Raw genomic sequence first — 20,878 nt, 5'->3', positions numbered from 1 at the left:
TGACTGATTGATTCAGCAAATGCGCTCAGATAAAGCACTTTGCACCACACACTTAATACCATGCACTCTGTGCCATACAGTTTACATTACTGTTAATGCACTTTTGTCCAATATATGTATTGTTGCTTTTCTTTTCTCTTTCTCTTTCTCTTTCTGTTTCTCGTTCTCTGTCTTTCTCTTTCTCTTTGTTTTTGTCTTCTTATTTCTTTCTCTTTCTTTCTCTTTCTCTGTCTTTCTCTTTCTCTTTATTTTTATGTTCTTCTTTCTTTCTCTTTCTCTTTCTCTTTCTTTCTTTCTTTCTTTCTTTCTTTCTTTCTTTCTTTCTTTCTATTGTCTGTGATCTGCCAAGGGACTATGGATTTTTTGTATTTTATACTGATGTTAATTAATATGCTATGTCCTTTTTAAATAAACATTAAATCAATTAAATACATTTTCAGCAAATTTACCACTTAGGTATGTGCTCTTTTGTGAAAATCTTTTAACTCCCTTAATTTTCACTCCTGTCTCTCACAGGTGTTGCGTCAGAAGCAGGTGGACACTCCAGAGGTCAAACAGGTGTCTGTTCGCAGGTTTGCAACATTTGACCTTTTCACCAGGAAAAGACTGACACAAGACCCCAGTGATACCTCCGATGACCAGTGGGCGGAGTACAGAAGTGTCTACTTTCCTGAGTACAGTGCCTTACTCAGGTACACAAACTGGAATAGACGCACATAAAGCTCTAGTTTTGTGACAGCATAGATAGAGCACAGTGACAATGCAGCACAAAAGGGGTCTTTTTTATGGTACCACTGTACATCAGACTAGCTGGGTAAGAGTCAGTATTTAACAATTTCCAATTAAAATGTCATGCTGCTTTTATTATTAAAGGTGAACTACACACAAAATTTCAAAATTCATACATGTCATTCCTATTGACTAAGACAGTCAAAAATATTCAGAAACTCCCCCTGTCTCCTGGATCCAAACAATTGAGTGCTAAAACTCAAATTTGTGATCTCATCTTGTATAAATCTGGATCTGCTCCATAGACGATGAATCTGGAAAGATGGTGACTGTGTATTTATCTGCAGAGCCCTGTGCTTGAATTTTCTTATTTTTGCCTTATTTTGGGACATGCATGGGCCTGTACCCCAATAGTGCTCAGGTGAGGTCATATACCATATACAGCAGGCCTCGAAGAGACAAAGCACTAAAAACACAAATTGAAAAGCTGTTAAAATAATAGTTATTTAACTCTGATGTCTAAAAATGTCCCTTTTCCAGTGACAGTCACCACAAAGGTATGCAAGTAGTTTAGATTTTAGAAATGGGAGCTAAATTTTTAAACTTGACATCGAATATAGTTATTGATTTGCAGAAATATATATATATATATATAACAAAAGTTCTTCTTGCCAAACACTTTTTTTACAACTCAGCAAGCTCAGCTTTTGACATGTATAATTAAATTCTTGTTCACATTTTGATACTATTGCTTTGGAACAAAGCCAAGTTTAAACCAGTAGTTAAGATTTTGTGGCTAGTTTTATTGTCAAAAAAAAACCCAAAAAAAAGAAGAAAGAAAAAAGTTGTTAAAAGAAAAAAGAAAAAAGCAGAACATATTGTTCTCCCAGACTGCTGTGTAATCCTCTGTATTTGTGTCTCTCAGGGATAACCTGGGGCCAATCAGAGTTAATGAAGTGCTCAACAGTTTTGACAACACCGGTAATGTCTGTAAGTACACACTTTATCTTACTACTTGAAGGCATGTATTGTCATATTTTTGTGTGTGTATACGTTCACAGAGTGCAGTTTTACCTTCACTACTCCCTGGCTTTTATCCCATTCTGACACGCACACACACATGCACGCACACACGCACACAGGAACATACTCACTACAACTTTGGGTGTTAGCGTCATGCTGTGTGCTGCTGGTGTTTGATTGATGGTTTGATGCTGATGGGTTGATTCCATCTCTGTGAATGAGAGTGTGTCTCTTGTGTGGCTTCTACAGCGATTTATCATGTGGTCATTCCTCACAACTACCTTGAGATGCCCTTCAGAAGGAAAGTGGGCTGCAGTCTTCTTATTGCTCCAGTCGACAGTGATGAGTGGTTTGGGAGAAAGGAAAGAGCGTGACTCAAACAGGGGTTTGCACATGCTCTATGATATGGAGTGGAATAGCATCACCTGAAACACAAGAGCCTTGATTTCACCTTCATTCTGTTGAGTTTTTGTGAAGCATTTAGCTCCGCTGAGTTTACTTCAGTTTGAGTTTTATTCCAGTTTTCCTCTGCTTGGTTATTTCTTGTCTTTTAACAGTGTCAATCCAGTATGAGGGCTGTTTACATGAGTGAATATGTCAGATTCACACAATCTGTGATTTTTGGATTAATCCAACAAGTTTTCATCCCAAGTTGTACGTATATCTGCTTTTAAGTGGACTTTCCCATCTGCATATTACATATTATATTCCTTCTGTGCCTGTTATTGATGTTCTGTGATACAGCTCCCATGTCAACACAAGCACATGACGGGCTTACGCTCCATGTGGTTATGTTTAGACACCACAAACACATGGCAATCAACAGCGGGACATCAACAAACGCACATGCTTGCACAGATGGTTAGGATTAGGCAGCATGGACATGGCTGATGAGATTTAGATAAAAGAAGCAAGAAAAAAAAACATCACATTGAGACCGGAAGTGGATATCGGACTCCCTCATGAAATTCTGGGGTTTCTTGGATCCATCCATTGTCCTGCCTGCCCTTGTACGGGCCTTCGTGCTACTTATATTGTGTTGTTACCGGCAGCATTTCAACTTGATGTGCCGTCCAGCGGCGTATCATGCGGACACGACAGGTTTTGTCCAGCCTTGTTTTCAACTGATGCCACCCATCTGCGATTCATGTTGCCATGGCAGGTGCCATCTGGCTGTCTGGCCATCCTGTGGTATATAATAACACTGTGGACAAGTTTATTAAAGATAACAACATGTGTTTCAAAGGTACAGTGTGTAGGATTCAGTGGCGTCTAGCGGTAAGGATTCCAGATTAAATTCTACACGCTGGACCATTAATACAATGATAAGAATATGTTTTAACTTCACAGATGTGCTCAACTGACAATACATTTAGATTTGACCCCTTTCAAGTAATTATGGACCTCTTCCTGTGCAGGTCCACCTTCACAGGCATGTGACGGGTTCTGACAAAGGTCATGGGTCAGCGTTAACCAGCCAGATGGCTCCACAGGAGTCAGGGTCAGAGGTGACGGTCATGGCTGGGGGCTACTTCACTGAACACTGGGATCAGACTATATAAGTCATGACAGAGCTCAGTGGCAGCTCCCATTCCAACCTGCTGCAACGAATAATCCCTTTCTTCTACAAGGGGACAATGGGATCAATACTTTTTTTCCTTTGGAGAGAGAAAATGAAGAGGTCATCATGTTTTTGCCTTGAGGCACTCTAGCAGATTTCCTTGTGTTCTTCGTGATTTGCATTCCCCCTGTTCTTCTTTCACTTTCTCCTTTAGTCCTGTAAAGCAGTAACTAGTGTAATTAAAACTGCAAGCTGCGATAAACGGGGGCCCATGCACCTGTGCGCATGCCGGGGTTACTGACAAGAGCACATCAAAGTGTAAAAAAATGTCATTTCCTGTTGCCAATGGGTGGCGCTATGATCATAACTTAATGCAGGTGTCTTGAGGCAGAGACCGTTATCAAGCATGAGAAATTTTAGGGCAATGTATCGAAATGTTCATAACGGCCAGAGTTATGAATCACTTCCGGGTAATGGCAAAACATGGAAGTTTGATGGCTTGCTACAGTCACACGGCATGATGAAAACTCAAGCTTTTGATAACTTTTCATGATGAAAGTCTTAAGATTATACAGACAAAATTTGAAGTTAATCTGATAAAATTTGTAGGAGGAGTTTGTGAAAGTATGAACCGTGTAAATGGACAAAAATGCAGCAAAATTGCACAGTTGATTAAAAACTTTAGGGTATTTTTCCAAATACTTTTCTGTATGCCTTAGGATTGCACATATACTTGCTAATTTTCGTACATGTAGAAAAGTTGTAGAGGGTGCTGCATAGCCATTTTGTCATATCCAAGCATGAAAGCGAAAACATATAACATTTTTCAAAAGTTCTGATTACGTTCAAAGTTTCTTGAATTTTTGAGCACCTTTAAGCCCTCAAAAATGCAATTAATTTGGAGGAATAACAATAATTTATTGGATTTCAGTGCGGTCCTCCTCGCATCGTTTGGTGCTCAGCCCCTAAATATCTTATCCCTCATTACTCTTCTCACACCATGCATATCCGACACATCCCTCCATCTCAATCTACCCCTCTTACCATTTCTCCTCTTTCTTCCTCCCCCTCTGACCCTCTCTCCTCTCAGCTGGAGTTGTGCTTGGCCAGATGGGTAACTGAGTTCCTGACTTGGCTGGTGGATTAGCACAGCCGGAGATGAGAGCATAGAGGTGGGGAGAGGGGAAAAAAGGGGGGTAGATGGTGGGTGGGCATGCCTGAGGTGGAGTGTGTGGATGTGTGTGTGTGTGTGTGTAAGGAGTGGAGAGCTACTAGCAACGGGACCTCGCTCATCAAACAATGAGCCAGCCATCTCCCTCCTGTTCTCCATCCCATGTTTGGGACTAGTAATGCGTGAGATCAATTAGGATTGGTTGAGAGGAAGCTCTGAAAGGCCCAGAGGTGACCCTGTCAGAGCTCTGGGGTATATTTTTGGGAATGGCAGAGAAACCCTGATAAATACACAAACATACACACACACTCCTACTGATGTGTGCAGTTAAATATATACATCCACACATTTACGCTTGCAAAAATCTACCATCTTGCTAATGAACACATTTTCACTTCGCCCGCCATCACACCCTCTCCACCTTTCCTGCTATCTTGATAATCCCCCACCCCTGAGGTGTGGACAAGCCCAAATCCTGGGGGTCCTTGTCCTCCTGAATAGCAGGCTAAAAAGCCTGGCGGGATTAGCCCGCAGCCTCCAAAATGTGTAGACTCAGCTTAAAATTGCTACCCCCCTCTCAGCATGACCCTTGCTGTCGGCCATTGTGTTTGTCCCACCACTGTGCACGTATGTGAACAATATGTTGTTTCTTAAGGTGACGATAAGCTGGAGTCAATGGTTTCATTTCAAGACCAGAGGAGCAGGCAAAGAGTCTCAATGAAGATGTTTTAGGAAGTGGAGAGCGTGATTTCGAGATGACATCATACTCTGTCAGAATGAGAGGATTCAGAACATTTTGAAGGAGGAAGATTCAAGCCTGAGCCTGGGTTTGACCTTTTAAAACCTGGTTCAAAATCTTTTTTTTTTGTAGTTTTCTTGCATTCAAGACGCCATTCACAAGCTATTTAACTCTTGAAGCAAATTGATTTGATTTCTTTCAAAAACATGGGGAAAAAGTTTGGCACAACTTGGCAAGAAACACAGGGTGTTCACTCGAAAGAAAATGCTCAGTTGGGCACAGTTAAGTAGAAATAAAAGTAAAATGTTAAACTGACAAAGCCATATTAAGGCTGTGATGACTTTTCTAATGACAAAGTCATAATTATACTTTAATCGGGTCTGGTAGTGTTTTGTTCTACTGCCGTGGTTTTTAGGTCGTTGTGTGTCAGTATATGTTTCAGTACCAGCTAGGTCTGGGCTATATATATCAATATCATACCGAAATTGTACAATCAGTGTCGATATCGCCTAGATTTTGGATATTGTACTTTCTTAAGTGTTGTCTTTCCCTGGTTTTAAAGGCTGCATTACAGTAAAGAGATGTGGTTTTTTGAACTTACCAGACTGTTATAGCTGCTGGCCTTTACACGCTGAGTCATTATATCAACATCACTGGTAATAATTTGATCTAAAATCTCATTGTTTAAATACTTTGCAACAGCAACAATAGTCAACCGTACAATGTTGTTGCAGTATTTTTTCCACAACGCCCAGCTGTTGTATCAACTCCAATCACTTTGTTTGCTATAATCATAGCACGGAAAATATTTTCGTAAATCAATATGTTAAAAAATGTATATGAAAACTATTTTGGGGGAATTTATTTTGCAGATATTGAATTGGGTAAAAAAAAATCTGTCTGTCTATCGCCCAGTTGGCTACAAATTTTTTGTAGTTGCAGAGGGCAGAAATACGACTTTTGGTTTTTTGTATAAATTGTGTTTTTGATGAATATTTTGAATCCACGTCCATGAGGACCTCCACCTGGGGATACCTGGTGTTTTATAGAGGGCACATGCTTCATACAGGTGGTTTTGGTGATATAGATACTCACCTGCGTTCCTCACGCCGAATACAAAGCACCCCCTCTGGTGGTCATTCAACAGTCATTGATTTGCAGTCACATTTGTAACTCGTTTTATGTTGTCAAGGAATAATTGGACCTATTTCAGACCAGATCACTCTGAACTATTTGAACTCTGAACTTCCGACCTCCTGGTTCTTTCGCTGACAGCGGGGGCTTGTAAATTGTAAGAGAGCTTTGTGCGGCTGTTGTTTGGGGTTTTAGGGGTGCTTGTTTCCTGCTAGGGATCAGGATTTTAGGACACAATGCAGGCCCTTGGGGTTGGGTGACTAAGAATGCGTCACAGGAGGTGTGTGCATGTGTGTGTGTTTTGAGAGGGTTTAGGTAGAGATTGTTGACATTGCAGGGCTTTTGGTAAGAGGGCTTGCTGGGATGTGGGGTTACTTGTTGGGTTTATGTTGCAGGAAAAGGTCACAGTGACAGATTGGTGTGCCCAATCACACACAGACAGGCATAAATTATCTGTTAGTGTTTGGAAGCCAGAGATGCAGCAATGCTTTTTCCTGTTCCTGCATTAGTGTGTGTGTGTGTGCGTCTTTGTGTGTAATCAAGAGCTGAGCATCCTAATGAAGCCTAATAGAGCTTTCTTCGCTACAGCTGTCATTGTCTGAATGGCTACCAGCCTTTCAGCCTTTCAGCCTCTCAGTCATCCTTATTATCTCCCACAGACTTCACCTATCACCAACAAAATACTATAAGCCCCAAATGTTTGAGTGCTGGACAGGGAGAGCTGTGGAGGGTGGACCGGTTAGCTCATCGTTTCTCTTGGTATATCTGGTGTTTATGGAAGCAAATAAAATAATTCTTTAAAACTACCAAATACTTCATACTGACATTTAAAGCCCACTTAAGTAATGAATTTGAAATATTTTACAATGAAATGCTGAATTTGAACAAATTCACTAATCCAGATACAAAAGTTTCAGAATATCAAATAAATAATAAATCAGGTTGCTCAAATTTGATTGGTTAAATTCAGATCCAATATGTGGACATATATATATATATATATATATATTCAAATTCTGAAATTGTTGTATTTGAATTTGTGAATGTGGAAAATAAACATGTATTCAAATTCATTTTTTAAAAATTGCAAATTAATAAGAATTAATATTTGAATTTTGAAGAGGTGAATTTATATTAAAAAAAACCAACAAAAAAAAAATCTGATACATAGTTGTTCCAAGTAAAATATTTCAGTACTGGAATTCAGTGGTGTTTAAATTTCAATATTACATTTCAAGTGTTTGTTGATATTATATTACTTTCATCTCTTCCATAGAAGCTTTCATCTCTTTCATAGACATGAAGTTGTTGCAAATAAATCATTTTCAGTATTTCTTAAAAAGTCAATCTTTTCTATTCATTGATTGGTTGTCTGGTCTACTAAGTGTTAGAAAATGTTTAAAAGAAAAACTTTATCAGTGTTTCTCAAAACCCAAATATGCCATTTACTGTCACAGAGAAATAAAGAAAAAGAAGTTAGAACTGTAGAATTTTGATTTGAAAAAAATAAATAAAACAACTAATCAGTTATCAGATTAGTCTGTGATTAACTGGCAATAATCTTTTGTAGGAGAGAGAATATATATCAGCAAAGGTAAAAAAAAAAAAAAGTATTTCCTAATAAATAAGGCATTATGCTGCTTCCCTCATCTCCTGTTGCAGATTTGGACAGGTGTGTGTGTTTTCTGTATCCAGTGAATCTGTCACAGTCATGTTTGTGTGCTTAATGTGTTGCACTAGTGTTCTCACTGTTTTGTGCGTGTGTGTATGTGCTTGCACAAATACACGCGCGCGCATGTGTGTGTGTGTGTGTGTTGTAATAGGTGCCCCCTGTAGCCTCCCCTTGTGCCAAGCCTTTAGCGGAGCCCTGTTTGCATAATTATGCTAATTCATTGTGCCATAGTGCTAATTAGACCTTGTTAGACAATAGAGCTAGACTGGGAGCTGGCAGGCATACACACACACATACACAGACACACGCTCACTCAGACTGTTGTGTCAATGACAAGGTTTGTGCTCCCCCTCTGCGCTGTTTATAACTTGCTCTCTATAGAAATGGTTCTCGACTGATGTGCTCTGGACCGAGCTCAGGTGTCTCTTACGATTTTGATTTAAGCTAATGGCACAAAAATCGATGTGAAACAAGAACACTACACAAATACCCTCACAATCTGCTAAAATTGGTCCATGCATGTATTGTCGTTTTCTTTTATTCCTCTGAGCTTTAACAGGCATTGTATTTGCAAGGTTGACATTTTTTGCGATCAAATAGCTTCACTAAAAACTTGGAAAAACCCAATTTCATTTCATGCAGATGTTTTTATGCGAAGCATTTGAGTATTTTGATTATACTGTAATACAACTCAATTCTATTTCGTTACTTAAAATTGACAGTTTTTTTTCTACCGTACATTTTAAACAGATTTTGTTACCAGATACATTTTGATGGGTTTTTTAATATTTATTTTGTTTGTTTGTTTTATTAAGTTACTTTTATGTTGTGATTTATATTATATAACGACGACAGTTTAACATACATCTTATGCAGATTTTTTTTACGGGATTATTTTTTATTTGCATCTATTTATTTTTTATTATTTACTTCTCTATGTTTATTGTATTAAGTTACTTTTAGTTTCAGTTTCTATTATATCATGTTGACTTTTCCACTTTTTTCAATGCAATAGTGTTGTATGATTTTTTGCAAAGGAAGTCTTAGTGTGACTGTTGAGCTGCCCTGTTTTTTGTGTTCAAGCTTCTAACAAATCCTTGAAGGTCTGTTTTTAAGGGCTTTTAAGGCATTAACCTAAAAAAAGGCCTTAATTGGTATTAAAATGTCTTTAATCAAAATATTTTAAGTCTTAAAAATGCTAAGACATGGGAAGTTTGATTTTATGACTTGTTTTGTGATGTTGCATCATATAATCTCAAAATAATCTTTTTTTTTTTTAAATTTTTGTAATTTACCAAATGTCTCTGACATTAGAGGAAGGATAGTGTAACTAACAAATGTCAGATATTTCCGAATTCGTAACCCTCATTTCTTCCACAAGCCCAAAAATAATGTTTTTTGATCAAAAAAAAAAAAAACAAACTCTGAGTAATCCTCCACTTTTGTTTTTTTGTAAAATTGGTCTAAAAGTGGCATTTAAGAAGTCTTAAAAATTAAGAACCCTATATCACAAAGTGGTAATCAGGGTCAATAAATGTGGCTAGCCTTTTAGCTTACACCATTGCCGTTTCCTTACCTTTTTAAAAAAATATATACATCAAAATAAATTATCCAGTTTCAAAATAAATTGTTGTTTTTTTTCTCATCTGTAATAAATGTAGAAGAAACACTTATGATAGATAGTACGTTGTTTTATTAACATCTTTCAAATAAGCCAAATAAATATTTCCAAGCACAATTAAATGCAATTTTGTGTGATGTTTGCTACTTCTGTATGTTATTTAGAACTGGATAGAAATCATAGACTGATATGCTTCATAACTGCTGTTTAAGATCATTTTTAGCAATTGCCACAGTAATTATTTCTGAGTCAATAATTTAACCACTAAACCCAAAAAGACAGTCAAACAGTAAGTGGCTCTTGGAAGTGTGTACGCACATGTGCATGTAGTGTGTGTGTGTGTGTGTCACTTTGTGGTGCAGGAGTGGGGGTTGGAGGTGGAGTAGGCAAGACTTGAGTGGCTTGAGGGCACATTGAAAGAGTTGCCGGTTGACTTAATTGAAAGTAATTGATTTTCGCTTCTTGTCTCCTCCATCCGTTCACTGGAGGAAACAAGAAACGGGGACTTGCCTGAAGTACCGCTGGATGTTGGAAGATTCTTGACACCCGAGAAGTAAACAGTCATTGCGCTATATCTGAACACAAGTTGAAGCTAATGTGCAGATGCAGTTATAAATGTTTATATGCGTGCACACACATGCATGTGCACACTGAAATTCCCCACAGTTAACCGCCATTGTGACTTTCACACAATAGGGATTGAAGGTGAGCTGTTGGGTGTAACTTTGCTCAGGGAGTCTGCTCCCATTATAGCCAGCAGTTGATTATGTGAATTTGTGCATGACTGAGAGTTTGTGTGTGTGTGTGTGTGTGTGTGTGTGTGTGTGTGTGTGTGTGTGTGTGTGTGTGTGTGTGTGTGTGTGTGTGTGTGTGTGTGTGTGTGTGTGTGTGTGTCCAGATGCGTGTGCACGTGTGCACTATTACCAGTAAGCGGTGGGGATTAAGTTCAGGAAATGAGTAGAGCGTTAAAGGGTGCTTCCCTGCCCAGTGCTCCTGCATTGTCACTGCTGCTAATACTCAGCTAATTACAAGGACATACTTTAACAGCAAGCTCAGCCCGTAACCCTCATGTCTCTCCACTTCGCTCCCTCCCTTTCTTAGGTTACCCCCTCACCCTAGAGTTAGGGGATGAAATGAAAGAGAGAAAGAAAAAAAGAAAGAGTAATAACAGGTCTCTCCCCTCCCTAAAAGCTCGCCCTCCCTCTGGACGGATACAATTATTGGATTTTTCTCCATTTAAGTCACCCAACCCCCTATGTGCCCCTCCTGGCAATGTCCCCTATGGTGCCTAAGCTCAGCATACACTGGCCCCTCCAACCATGTAACACACACAGACACACACACCAAAAGAAATAAAGCTGTGACTTATATCTAGGTTGCTGTGCCAACTCTTGTGGTAATCATAGTTTGTAAACTTTCTTTTTCCACTTTAGAAAGAAAGTAAGCATAAGTAAACATAAAACTGCAGCACATTTTATAAAAGCTTTTTCTTAAAACAGATTGAAGCAGTGAGATTTGAAATATAATGAGAGATCAAGCTGAGCCTTTTTCATATTTATTCCAAGTTTCCATTTGTTTGTCAGTGTGTCTGCATGCGTATTTGTGTGTACCATGAATGTATGCACTCACACAAATTTGCTGAGTATGCTTGCATTAGAGAGCTAAGTGATTAGTGCATGGTAGTTAATTTGGCTCTCCTCCCTCTTGTACTGATCAAGTGCAACACTGTGTACTTCCAAAGGCACAAGTGCACACACAAAAGTGTGTGAGTGTGCGCTTGTTTGTTTATGTGTGCATGCACAAGTCAGTGTGTGAACGTCCCTGATGATGTTTTAAAACAAATAGATGATTAATGTGATTAGTGTGTCGGTCGGGGAGTGAAACGGCTATGGTAAATGGCTACATGGTCATATGGGAATAGGCCTTGGCTCCACTCCAAACACTCAGTCTGTGTGTTTGTGTGTGTGTGTGTGTGTGTGTGTGTGTGTGTTTCAGAATTTCCTTGCTTTGCATTGGTTTCACCATTTTTCAATATTTCCCCCACTGCATTTACAACCAACACCATTGGCAGAAAAAAATGTTGTCATTGCACGTTTCTGCAAACCACTGATAAGTACATTTACTTATTATTTTGTAGTGGATACACTGAAAATGAACTTTTTTAATGATACTGTCCTTAAATTGTGGTCAGATTGAGGCACAAAACACATTTTGTCTTAAAATACTCAGTTTTTCTGGGGTACAATCTCTGCTGGAAAAGTTGGCACGCAACCAATGCTTCTGTTAAATCTGCAATAGGTCGCTAAAAACACCCGTTTGGGTGCTACAGAAAAAACGATGGGTCCCTAAAACATACATGTTTTGGAGGATGAAATGCCACTGGATGTGGTCCCCCAAAGAACCCTAAAACTCAAAGCCATGGAAAAAACAAAGATCAGTCCTTTAAACGCACCCATGTTTTTGGGCTCAAAAAACACTGTAAAAAAGTCATAGTAACAACAGTGACTGGTCTCCAAAAAATCACCCAAGTTTGGTGCCTTTAAAGCTGCTGGAAAAAAGCTATGGGTTGCTAAAAAACACCCACCTTTTTTGGTCTCAAAATGTGGTCTGCAGCTTGGTAGCCGTCTTGCTTGTAGGTGTCGGTTCATCTACCGTCCCCTTCACCTCCCAATAACAAACTATGTCACTTTAGAAACATTAATACCAATGATACCAATGATAATTTGCTTTTGGTTTGCAGAAATGTACAGCACCATCATTTTCTTCGGAGAACTGGGCTGCTCATAAAAGCTGTCATACCTCTTTTTTTTATCCATTTAAAGGAAAGAAACAAAGTGTTTCAGCTCCTACATCCACAAATCATACAAACTCCTGAGTGAGCACCAGAGGTGGCTTTTACTTAATCTTTAATTTACAGCAAGGGATGGATATGCAAAATATATATTTTATTAGTCACTGTAAACATGGAGAATTATCATAAATGAGCTATACATCTATCCTTGGTTTCTGGGACTGTTTCCTCAAAAAGCCACACCAGAGAGGCGGAGCAGCCTTCAACCTGTCAATGTGTGTTTGCTGAAACTGCTAATGTGTTTGTTATTTAGCTAAAGAGCCATTAACTTGTGTAGTGAGTCACTGTAAAGCTTTAATGCACAAACTGCTACAGTACTTGTTCACTCTGTCAGTCTCTCTCTGTCTGCAGAGACGCCCTAAATAGCCCCACAGGGGCCTTTAACTGTCAGTCGGCTGTGCTAACGCTGAAGTAGGTGTTGACGCTAATGGGTGTGCTAAATGCTAATGTGAGCTAGCGTGGGCCTCTGAGGGGAAAGTTAACTGATTTTCAAGTGGCCCCCTGAGAGACGGCCCTAATCGCTAACTAGCTGTAGCATCTCTCTGGGGCTCCAGGCTGAAGGGACTAAAGCAGTTCTAACTGCAGACTGATATTTGTGCCGAGGCTTTTATTGTGGAGTATTATGGGAAAAAAGATGTAGTGGACTGTTGTCTGTGTTTGATGTTAGTTGGGGAAGTTAGAAAGAGTTAAATAAGGAGACGGTGAAGAAAAACAGTATGTTATTATATGTTAAGAAACACTGTGAAATGAACATTTAGATTTCCTTCAATTATAAATCAGAATCAGAATCGAGTTTTATTGCCAAGTACATTTACACATACAAGGAATTTGACTTGGTATTTTGGTGCAAAAAATAATTATAAATGGCTTTTGATCTATCTGTCCACAGCAGGCCACGGCACCACAGACAGTGCAACTAGTATATATACATTTAGTCATTTTTTTCCACTTAAAAAGGTCTTGAATACCTGACAGCACTCAAATGATAAATAGCAAAAGTTTCTCCTAAATAAAGCACTTTTTTGTGCGTGTAAGGGCAGGAAATAGAAATGAAGGAACACTGACACTCTTTCAAGCCTCCTGTTTTAGCCTCTCTGTTCCCTTATCTCTAAAGATACAGGGTCCAGGCCAGATATACCACTAGGCCCTGATGTTGATTAACTAAAAAAATCATTTTTGGCTTATACATACACAACAAACTGCTGTGCAATTCGTGTGCATGTACTTAACATGTAAGTGTGTGGGGGTGTGTCTCAGCAGGGACAGAAGAAGAGAATTGCAGGAAGATTAGTGTGCAACCAGGTTGCTAGACAGATCCCCTCCAAACTCTGCTGCCCCACTGGGCCTTTCATCAAGAGAGAGTGTGTGTGTGTGTGTGTGTGTGTGTGTGTGTGTGTGTGTGTGTGTGTGTGTGTTTGTGTGTGTGTGTGTTTGTGTGTGTGTGTGGGTGGGTGGTGTGTGTAGGTTCAGGGCTGGAAGTAGAGAGGGAGGGTTAAGTGTGGTATTACAGATGGAGATTTTTTTTTTTTTTCAATTTTTTTTTTACATATAATTTTTCAGTATCCTTCATCTTCTCCCTCCCTCCCTTTCTTTCTTTTGCAACCTTACATACAAATCCCACTTTTTTTTGGTCCTTTGTACTCTCTAACAAACATTGCCCTTACCCTGACCTTAACTGCCTTTTAAATAAACCTGAACACGATGTTTTCATTGATGTAGCTGTGTGGAGGTTCCCAATGTAGGAGGATGCGCTGCCTCTGGGGGGCCGTTACATACAAACATATAAAAGCATTTTTAATAAAAGTCCTGCACTGTTCAGTACAAAGTCTAAAATCTTTAGAAAAGGTGTATTTATGACTAATTTGGGAGCTTGGTTGCAAGGACACCCATGAATTGAGGTCACTGTAGCTAGGCTAAACTCACTGCTCACCATTCCTTCATACAGGATAAAAAAAATAAAGATGTTCCGATGCCATTTTTCCTTCAAGATGCCTATTCTGATATCCAAACTTGCAAACTGGCCAAAAGAGAATACCGATCCAACATCATTGTATAGAAAAAAATTGACATCTGCATACTTGTAACTATACGGATGTATAATATTTGCTGTCATTGTTGTATGGCATGATTCTGGTTAAACTCTTAACTCTGTTAATCATGAACAAATACATAAAGAGAATAAAGGCCATAGGACTTTATTATCTAATTTGACTTTTTTTAGAGCAGCATTAACATAGTAAAATAAAGACAAATACATTTTTAAATCGGTAACCGTATAAAACAATGATGCAACAACAGCTTAATGCTTCACAAATGAGTTCTTCTTTCTCTGAAACAGTAGCTGCCAGTGGCTGCACAGCACAGCTTGCTGAGTAGGCTAAAAGAGCCGAAAAAAGAATTGATTATTTGGAAAAACTGCTGTTTCATCCAGCTGTGATATTACTTTGAATTTTATTTGTAAATTATTTGTTATTGGTGCATACATTTTTGTGCCTGCAAATACCTGGTCCAACATTTTAGGCAGTATTGGAGGCATTTCTGACACTAGTATTGGTATGGGAACAACTCTAAAAAAAGATTTGTGTTATTATGTGTAATGGGTGAAATAATAAGTCAATAATATAATCACAATTATATATTTTTATAATTGATTAGTGTTGGATGTAAATTTCCCAAAAACTTTGTTTTGTCCAGGTTCTTGAATGTGAGGATTTTCAGCTTTTCTCAGATATTTATCATTGTAAATTACATATATTTTGGTTTTAGACTGTTGTTAAGACAAAACAAGACATTTATACATATCACATTGGACTCAGATGAATTATGGTTGGCATTTTTCTGTATTTATTGAAATATTATGTAATAGAGTACATGATTTGTGAAATTAAAAAAAAGAAAATTGTCAGGTTAATTAATAATAAATGATAAAAAAATTGTTATTCACCTTTTTCTATATAAGAAAAAGTCAGAACAAAGAAATCAAAGACCATAATTACAAAGCTTTAGTTGTTATCAGTAAATCATTTGGTAAAGAGACTGCATGTTTGAGATGGATCCACATACCCAGTAGAAATCCAGAAGATGTTTTTAAGGTAAAGACTGTATTTTTGGCAAGTTGTTTAAAAGATGTTTCACTCCTCTGCAGCAGAGTTTCAGCTCACTATGTCAGTGCCACAGGTCCTAATTTTCTCTTCCTGTGCTGCTGGTAACATCTTCCCTCCCTGTTTCATTGCTTTCCACCCTCTCTGCTGTGCTTCTTCCCTCCCTCTCTGCCTTCCTCTCACTCTCTCCACCCACCAGTGATTGCACAATCTTCCCATCACCACCATAATCATAACAGCCCAGATTCTGTGTGCCAGTGTGTAACAACTGCCAGTCTGCACACACACACACACACACACACGCATGCACACACGCGCACATGTGTCCTGGAGGAGAAATACAGTTGGAGCTTTTATGCTGCTTTCCCAAGTGGCTGTTTTCGAGCGCAGCCACAATGGAGGGCCTAATGTGGATTTGTTTAGAGAGCTGGTTAATTGGAGTGGGATGCTCTAATTGCACCTCTTTCATGGTGTGTGTGTGTTTGTGGATTTGGATGTGGATTTGTGTGTGTGTGTGAGTGAATGTGAGTGTCACCTGGCCTTTGTTTGGACTGTGTGTGGGAAAAACATTTGCTCAGCTATAACTACACTACACAAACACTATAAGCTACATAACACACACATAAGGGGTGTGAAGTGTCTAAGTACAGAGAGCTGGAGGGAAACAAATAGAGAGAAAAAGAATACATGAATAGTACGCCTTATAATAGGTATAAGCTACTGTATGTGCACACACCCCCACCCGCTTCCCTCCATCATTTTGGTGAATGCACAACTTGTGTTTGTCCACATGCATCTGTACAGTGCTTCCCTCTGCCTCTTTTAGCTGGTGTTGTCCCCCAGTTGGGGGTGCTCTAAGTCTTTGTATGACTCCACTGGCTTGTACATGTGTGTGCACTGATGCCTGGCTATTTGTATACTGAAGCTGCCTACCAGTTTGGCATCTGTGTTGTCATACCTCATTGTCCTGGTATGCCTTTTAAAGAGGTACACTAAACTCACACATACATAGATATGCACAAATATTATATGTAGGACAAGTAGTTTTCAGTGTGGTCGTCAGGCCTACCAGTAGTCAGCTGCTCAGCATTTTACAAATGAGGTGGCAAATAAGTAAAAGCTAGAGTAAATAAGTGAGGAAATGTAATAAATGCAGCTGGTTCCATAGAGGACACAAGGGGCTTAGCAGCCATCAACTTCTATGGGAGATGTTAGACGTGTCAGAAAGTGCTCTCCACCACTATCATCAAAACTCTAAGTATGAAAATGTCTTCAGGAATAATGGTGTTTAGTCAATGACAGGGAGTACTGAAGCCGAACACCTTATTAAAACACTTTATGCGGATTTGTCCTTTATTATGTCATCTATGTGTACATGAAACTTGGGAACCAATCTACTAACAAAATGAAAATTTGAATATGCCAAAGTGAAATGATAAAAACTGGAGAAAGAAATTGATAATAAAAAAGTTTTGCTAACTCTTACATCAATGCTCATGTCTATCATAGTGTTGCAATATGAGAATTTCACGGTACAATAACCTTATTATATACACTAAAAAAATGTCACAGTTTTACGGTATACTGTATAACAAAATTTTTATTATTGTTATTATTATTGTCAGTTACAGTGATATGAAATGAAGATAGAGAGAACAAAAGCTTTATTATAAATGAAGCCATTTTTTTTTTAATGCGTAAAACATCTGCCAGCCAGTAAAGGAGCAAGAAGATGAACACACAGGTGAAATTTTCTGTTTGTTTTTTTTCCCCCCAATATTGTAGATGAGGGTTATCATACCATGTACATTTGCTTAAGTGTCATACCACAGTATACCGCTGAAAACCCAGTTTAAAATTTATAATGAACATATTAATGATGCCTTATAATCTGCTTATATCACTGTATGATCATAGTTGCAAGAGCTCATAAATATTCATAATGCTGTATAACTGTAATCATAAAACATTACATCACATTTATAATGACTTAAAAGAGTCATAATACTTTATAACTGCTGGTATTTTTTTAAGAATCATAGTGTATTATAATTCTCATAGATGGAATACATAATCTTTTATAATACATTATAATGTGAGTATATGATCCCTGTTTGCTTTTAATAAAGTGAACAAATATCATTCAGTCTGTTTAAGGACGACACAAAACAGAAATTGAGTACTCCAATTTACACAACTTTTTGATGATGAACGAATAAATGATGGACATTTACATGTTGCTGACACAGTTCTGCTTTAGGGTCATAAAAGACAGTAAAATGAGAACTGGTTAGGTACTCGAAGTGGACACAACTAAATGATGGACACATGTACATCTCACTAAGTTAGGTTTCCCAAAAAAACATTCTTTACACAAAATTGAGTCAAATTATGGATACTTACTTGGAGTATTACTGTTACAATGAATTATAACAGTGATAATGATGATTACAATGTATTTTAACTATAAGAGTTATAATACGCTTTGATTATTGCAAAAAATGTGTGAGCAGAAATTATGACCTTATATGTCATCATAAAAACACCTTATAATGTGTTATAATTGGTGTTATAAAGAATTATGAATATTTCTAAGTGCTAAAAACTGCAATTATAAGTAGATTATATTGCAATATAAGTATGTTTACAATGTAGTATAGACATGGGCATCATGATAAGTGTTGCTTTATATTAAAATGAATTTTGCTGTCAGTTTTATCCACTTCTGAATCTTTTCTTTCAACCCTCTGTAATCCACTTTCTTCATTCCTCATCCATATCATTTGTTTTTCCCTTCGACTTTCCCTCTTTACTTTGTCTGTCCAGTTCTCTTTCAGTCTCAGTCCACCATCCACTTATGATGATTGTGTGTGTGTGTGTGTGTGTGTGTGTGTGTGTTTGTTTGTATATGTGTGGCTTCCCCTGTGTGAGTGCAAACACATGGCGTGCCCTAAGTGGGCCATAGGCCTAAAGCTAATCAATGATCGTCATTTAAGCCCATTCTCATCCTGCAAACACACCCGTGCACAGACACACACACACACCACAGTGCTTTGCTGATCAATTGAAAATAAGTGTCATTCACTTTTGGCTGTCTGCTAGAGGACATGGACAGAGGCAGGACGGTCCGCCTCTATTTAGACTGTTTGTGTATTTCTGTATTTTAGTTCTCATTGTTTGACATCATGAGATGTCACAGTGATCTCTTTTGTTAGCATAAGTGTGTGCTTTTGCCTATCTGTGTGTGTGTGTGTATGCAGATGCACGCGTGTGTTTGCAGGGTCAGTCTAAATGGAGATGTATTATTAGTAACCATTCTGAGCGTGGTCACTGTAGTTCCCCAGCAAGGCAATCAGATCACTTAAGAGGCTTCTTGGTCTACGGTCTATGGCCTAAAGCTTCCTGTCTCTCCTTGTATGCGTCTTTCTCTCTCTCTATCCTTTAATGCCCCTCTCCAACACACACAAAAACCCCAGCAGCCACAACCATCACCCCTTATCTCCTCTCTCCTCATCCTGCCTCTTCTCCTCTCTACCACTCCTGCCTCCTGTCCTTTACCTCCATGAGGGGAAAAAGGACAAGGTCATGAAGATAAACATAGAAAAGTGTAAGTGGAAGAGAGAGAGAGAGAGACAGAGAGAGCTGAAATGAACCATCTCATTTGGACATTAGCCCCCGGGCAGCTGTGGTGAGAGTCTAGCTAGCCTAGCGGATAATGCCCAATTGTGTATAAGGCATTTTTTAGCTTCAGTTAGCCGGCTGCTTTGACAAGCTATTACTGGAAAGAATGAAGAGTAGAGCAGAGTAATGCAAGACTCCCTGACAGGTGGGTAACTGCCCCTGGGATTCAGTGGCAAAGATGTTGCTTTGCTTACACTTTACTAGTGCAACACACACTAATACACACTAATGCACGTGTGTATTTGTGTGTGTTGACAGCATGCTTAGTGGACTGTTTCTGTCCGTGCGTGCACTTTGACGGACAACATCACTGCAGAGAGTCAGCTCTTTGTGCTGCATATAAACCCTGCTCACTTGAGTAGGCTGTTTGGTGAAATGTCCCTTAACCTTGGTGACACTGAGGAGTTTTATAGTGAAAACTGTGAATCTGCTCACATGGATCAGAGGAGCTGTAGCCCAGAATCACAAATAAACATCCATATTATACACATCACTTATTATAAAGATGCATATGAAGCTTAATCTATTTTGTATCTTGAATTATTTATTAGTTTTAGTCACTTCAGTTCATTCCAGTCTTACAGTTTTAATATGCGTCAACACATGTAAAATAGTTGTATGCAGTTTGTGTTTTTAACTTTGGGCAGATTTGGGTGATACATTGGTTTTTGTTAATTATTTAATTTGAATTAATGTTATGAACTGCTACCAATTTCCCTAAACTCCTGTATTTCAAAGTGATGTTGGTCAGGTTTGCATGTTATTAATCCCAATTGGGAAATTCATCTTTGTATGTTTGCTTTAGTTATCATTTTTATTGCTAAAATAAAAACAAAAGTTATTTGAACTTTTTTCCCTTCATTTTCTGTATTTTGTTTTTAAGAGGAAAACTATTTATTAATGTTGGTTAAGTGGATGTGGTGTGAAAAAATTAAGATTTAATTTTTAAATTTTTAAATATTGATTGAATATTGATCCATCTCTGGGTTTTCCTCCCATCAATTTATTAATTATTTTGGTTCATAAAATGTCAGAAAATGCCCAAGTTGGTGTTTTCAAGTTTCTTATTTTTTTTCAGATCAGTAATCCAAAATGTAAAGATATTCCATTTACAATCACATAAATGGCCGCAAATCATCAAATTGGCAAAGCAGAAAGCCATCCACCGTTTCAGCATTAATGCATTCAGTGCAGATAATGTTTTCAATATGCAAGTTAAGCCAAATTTGTGTTTCCTTCATCTATGGACAGAAAGGTCACGAAAATGTTTTCAAAAATTAGCTAAAAGCTAAAGTTGTGTTGCAATGAGAAGAGTTTTTAACGCCTTCGCTGATTTGTTTAATCGACACAGCCTCATTATTAAAGAGATGCTGGTCCAGTGAGTCATTTCATGTTGTCCAACTGTCCTAACTTGTTGTTTTACTCTTCATTACATACCTATACTGCATCATATATGTATACTCTCTGCAAATGTGAAGCATTATGTTTCTGTGATTTTAACCTCTGTTCCTCCGACCCTTCTTGCTTTACTGTCAGATAAATGCATTTCCATGATATCTACCATAACACCCAGGAGCCTCGCCAACTCCTGACCA

The 20,878-nt window shown here is 38.3% G+C and overlaps 1 protein-coding gene across 9 annotated transcripts in view; it reads left to right on the top strand.

Moving 5' to 3' along the window:
• The window catches only part of camkmt (calmodulin-lysine N-methyltransferase), a 178,901-nt gene that overhangs the window by 2,993 nt on the left and 155,030 nt on the right, over positions 1-20,878 (top strand). For all 9 annotated transcript variants that reach the window (XM_042501696.2, XM_088086629.1, XM_088086628.1 and 6 more), the window contains exons 3-4: positions 517-692; positions 1,655-1,719. In XM_042501696.2, coding sequence (XP_042357630.2) covers positions 517-692; positions 1,655-1,719 — 241 coding nt within the window. The remainder of the gene's footprint in view (positions 1-516; positions 693-1,654; positions 1,720-20,878) is intronic.

This window comes from Plectropomus leopardus, chromosome 13 (assembly GCF_026936395.1).
Source record: "Plectropomus leopardus strain MGB_pleo_1.0 chromosome 13, ASM2693639v1, whole genome shotgun sequence".
NCBI classification, from domain to species: Eukaryota; Metazoa; Chordata; class Actinopteri; order Perciformes; family Serranidae; genus Plectropomus; species Plectropomus leopardus.
The sequence above is the reverse complement of the archived record's forward strand: the minus strand, read 5'-3'. Positions and strand labels throughout refer to the sequence as shown.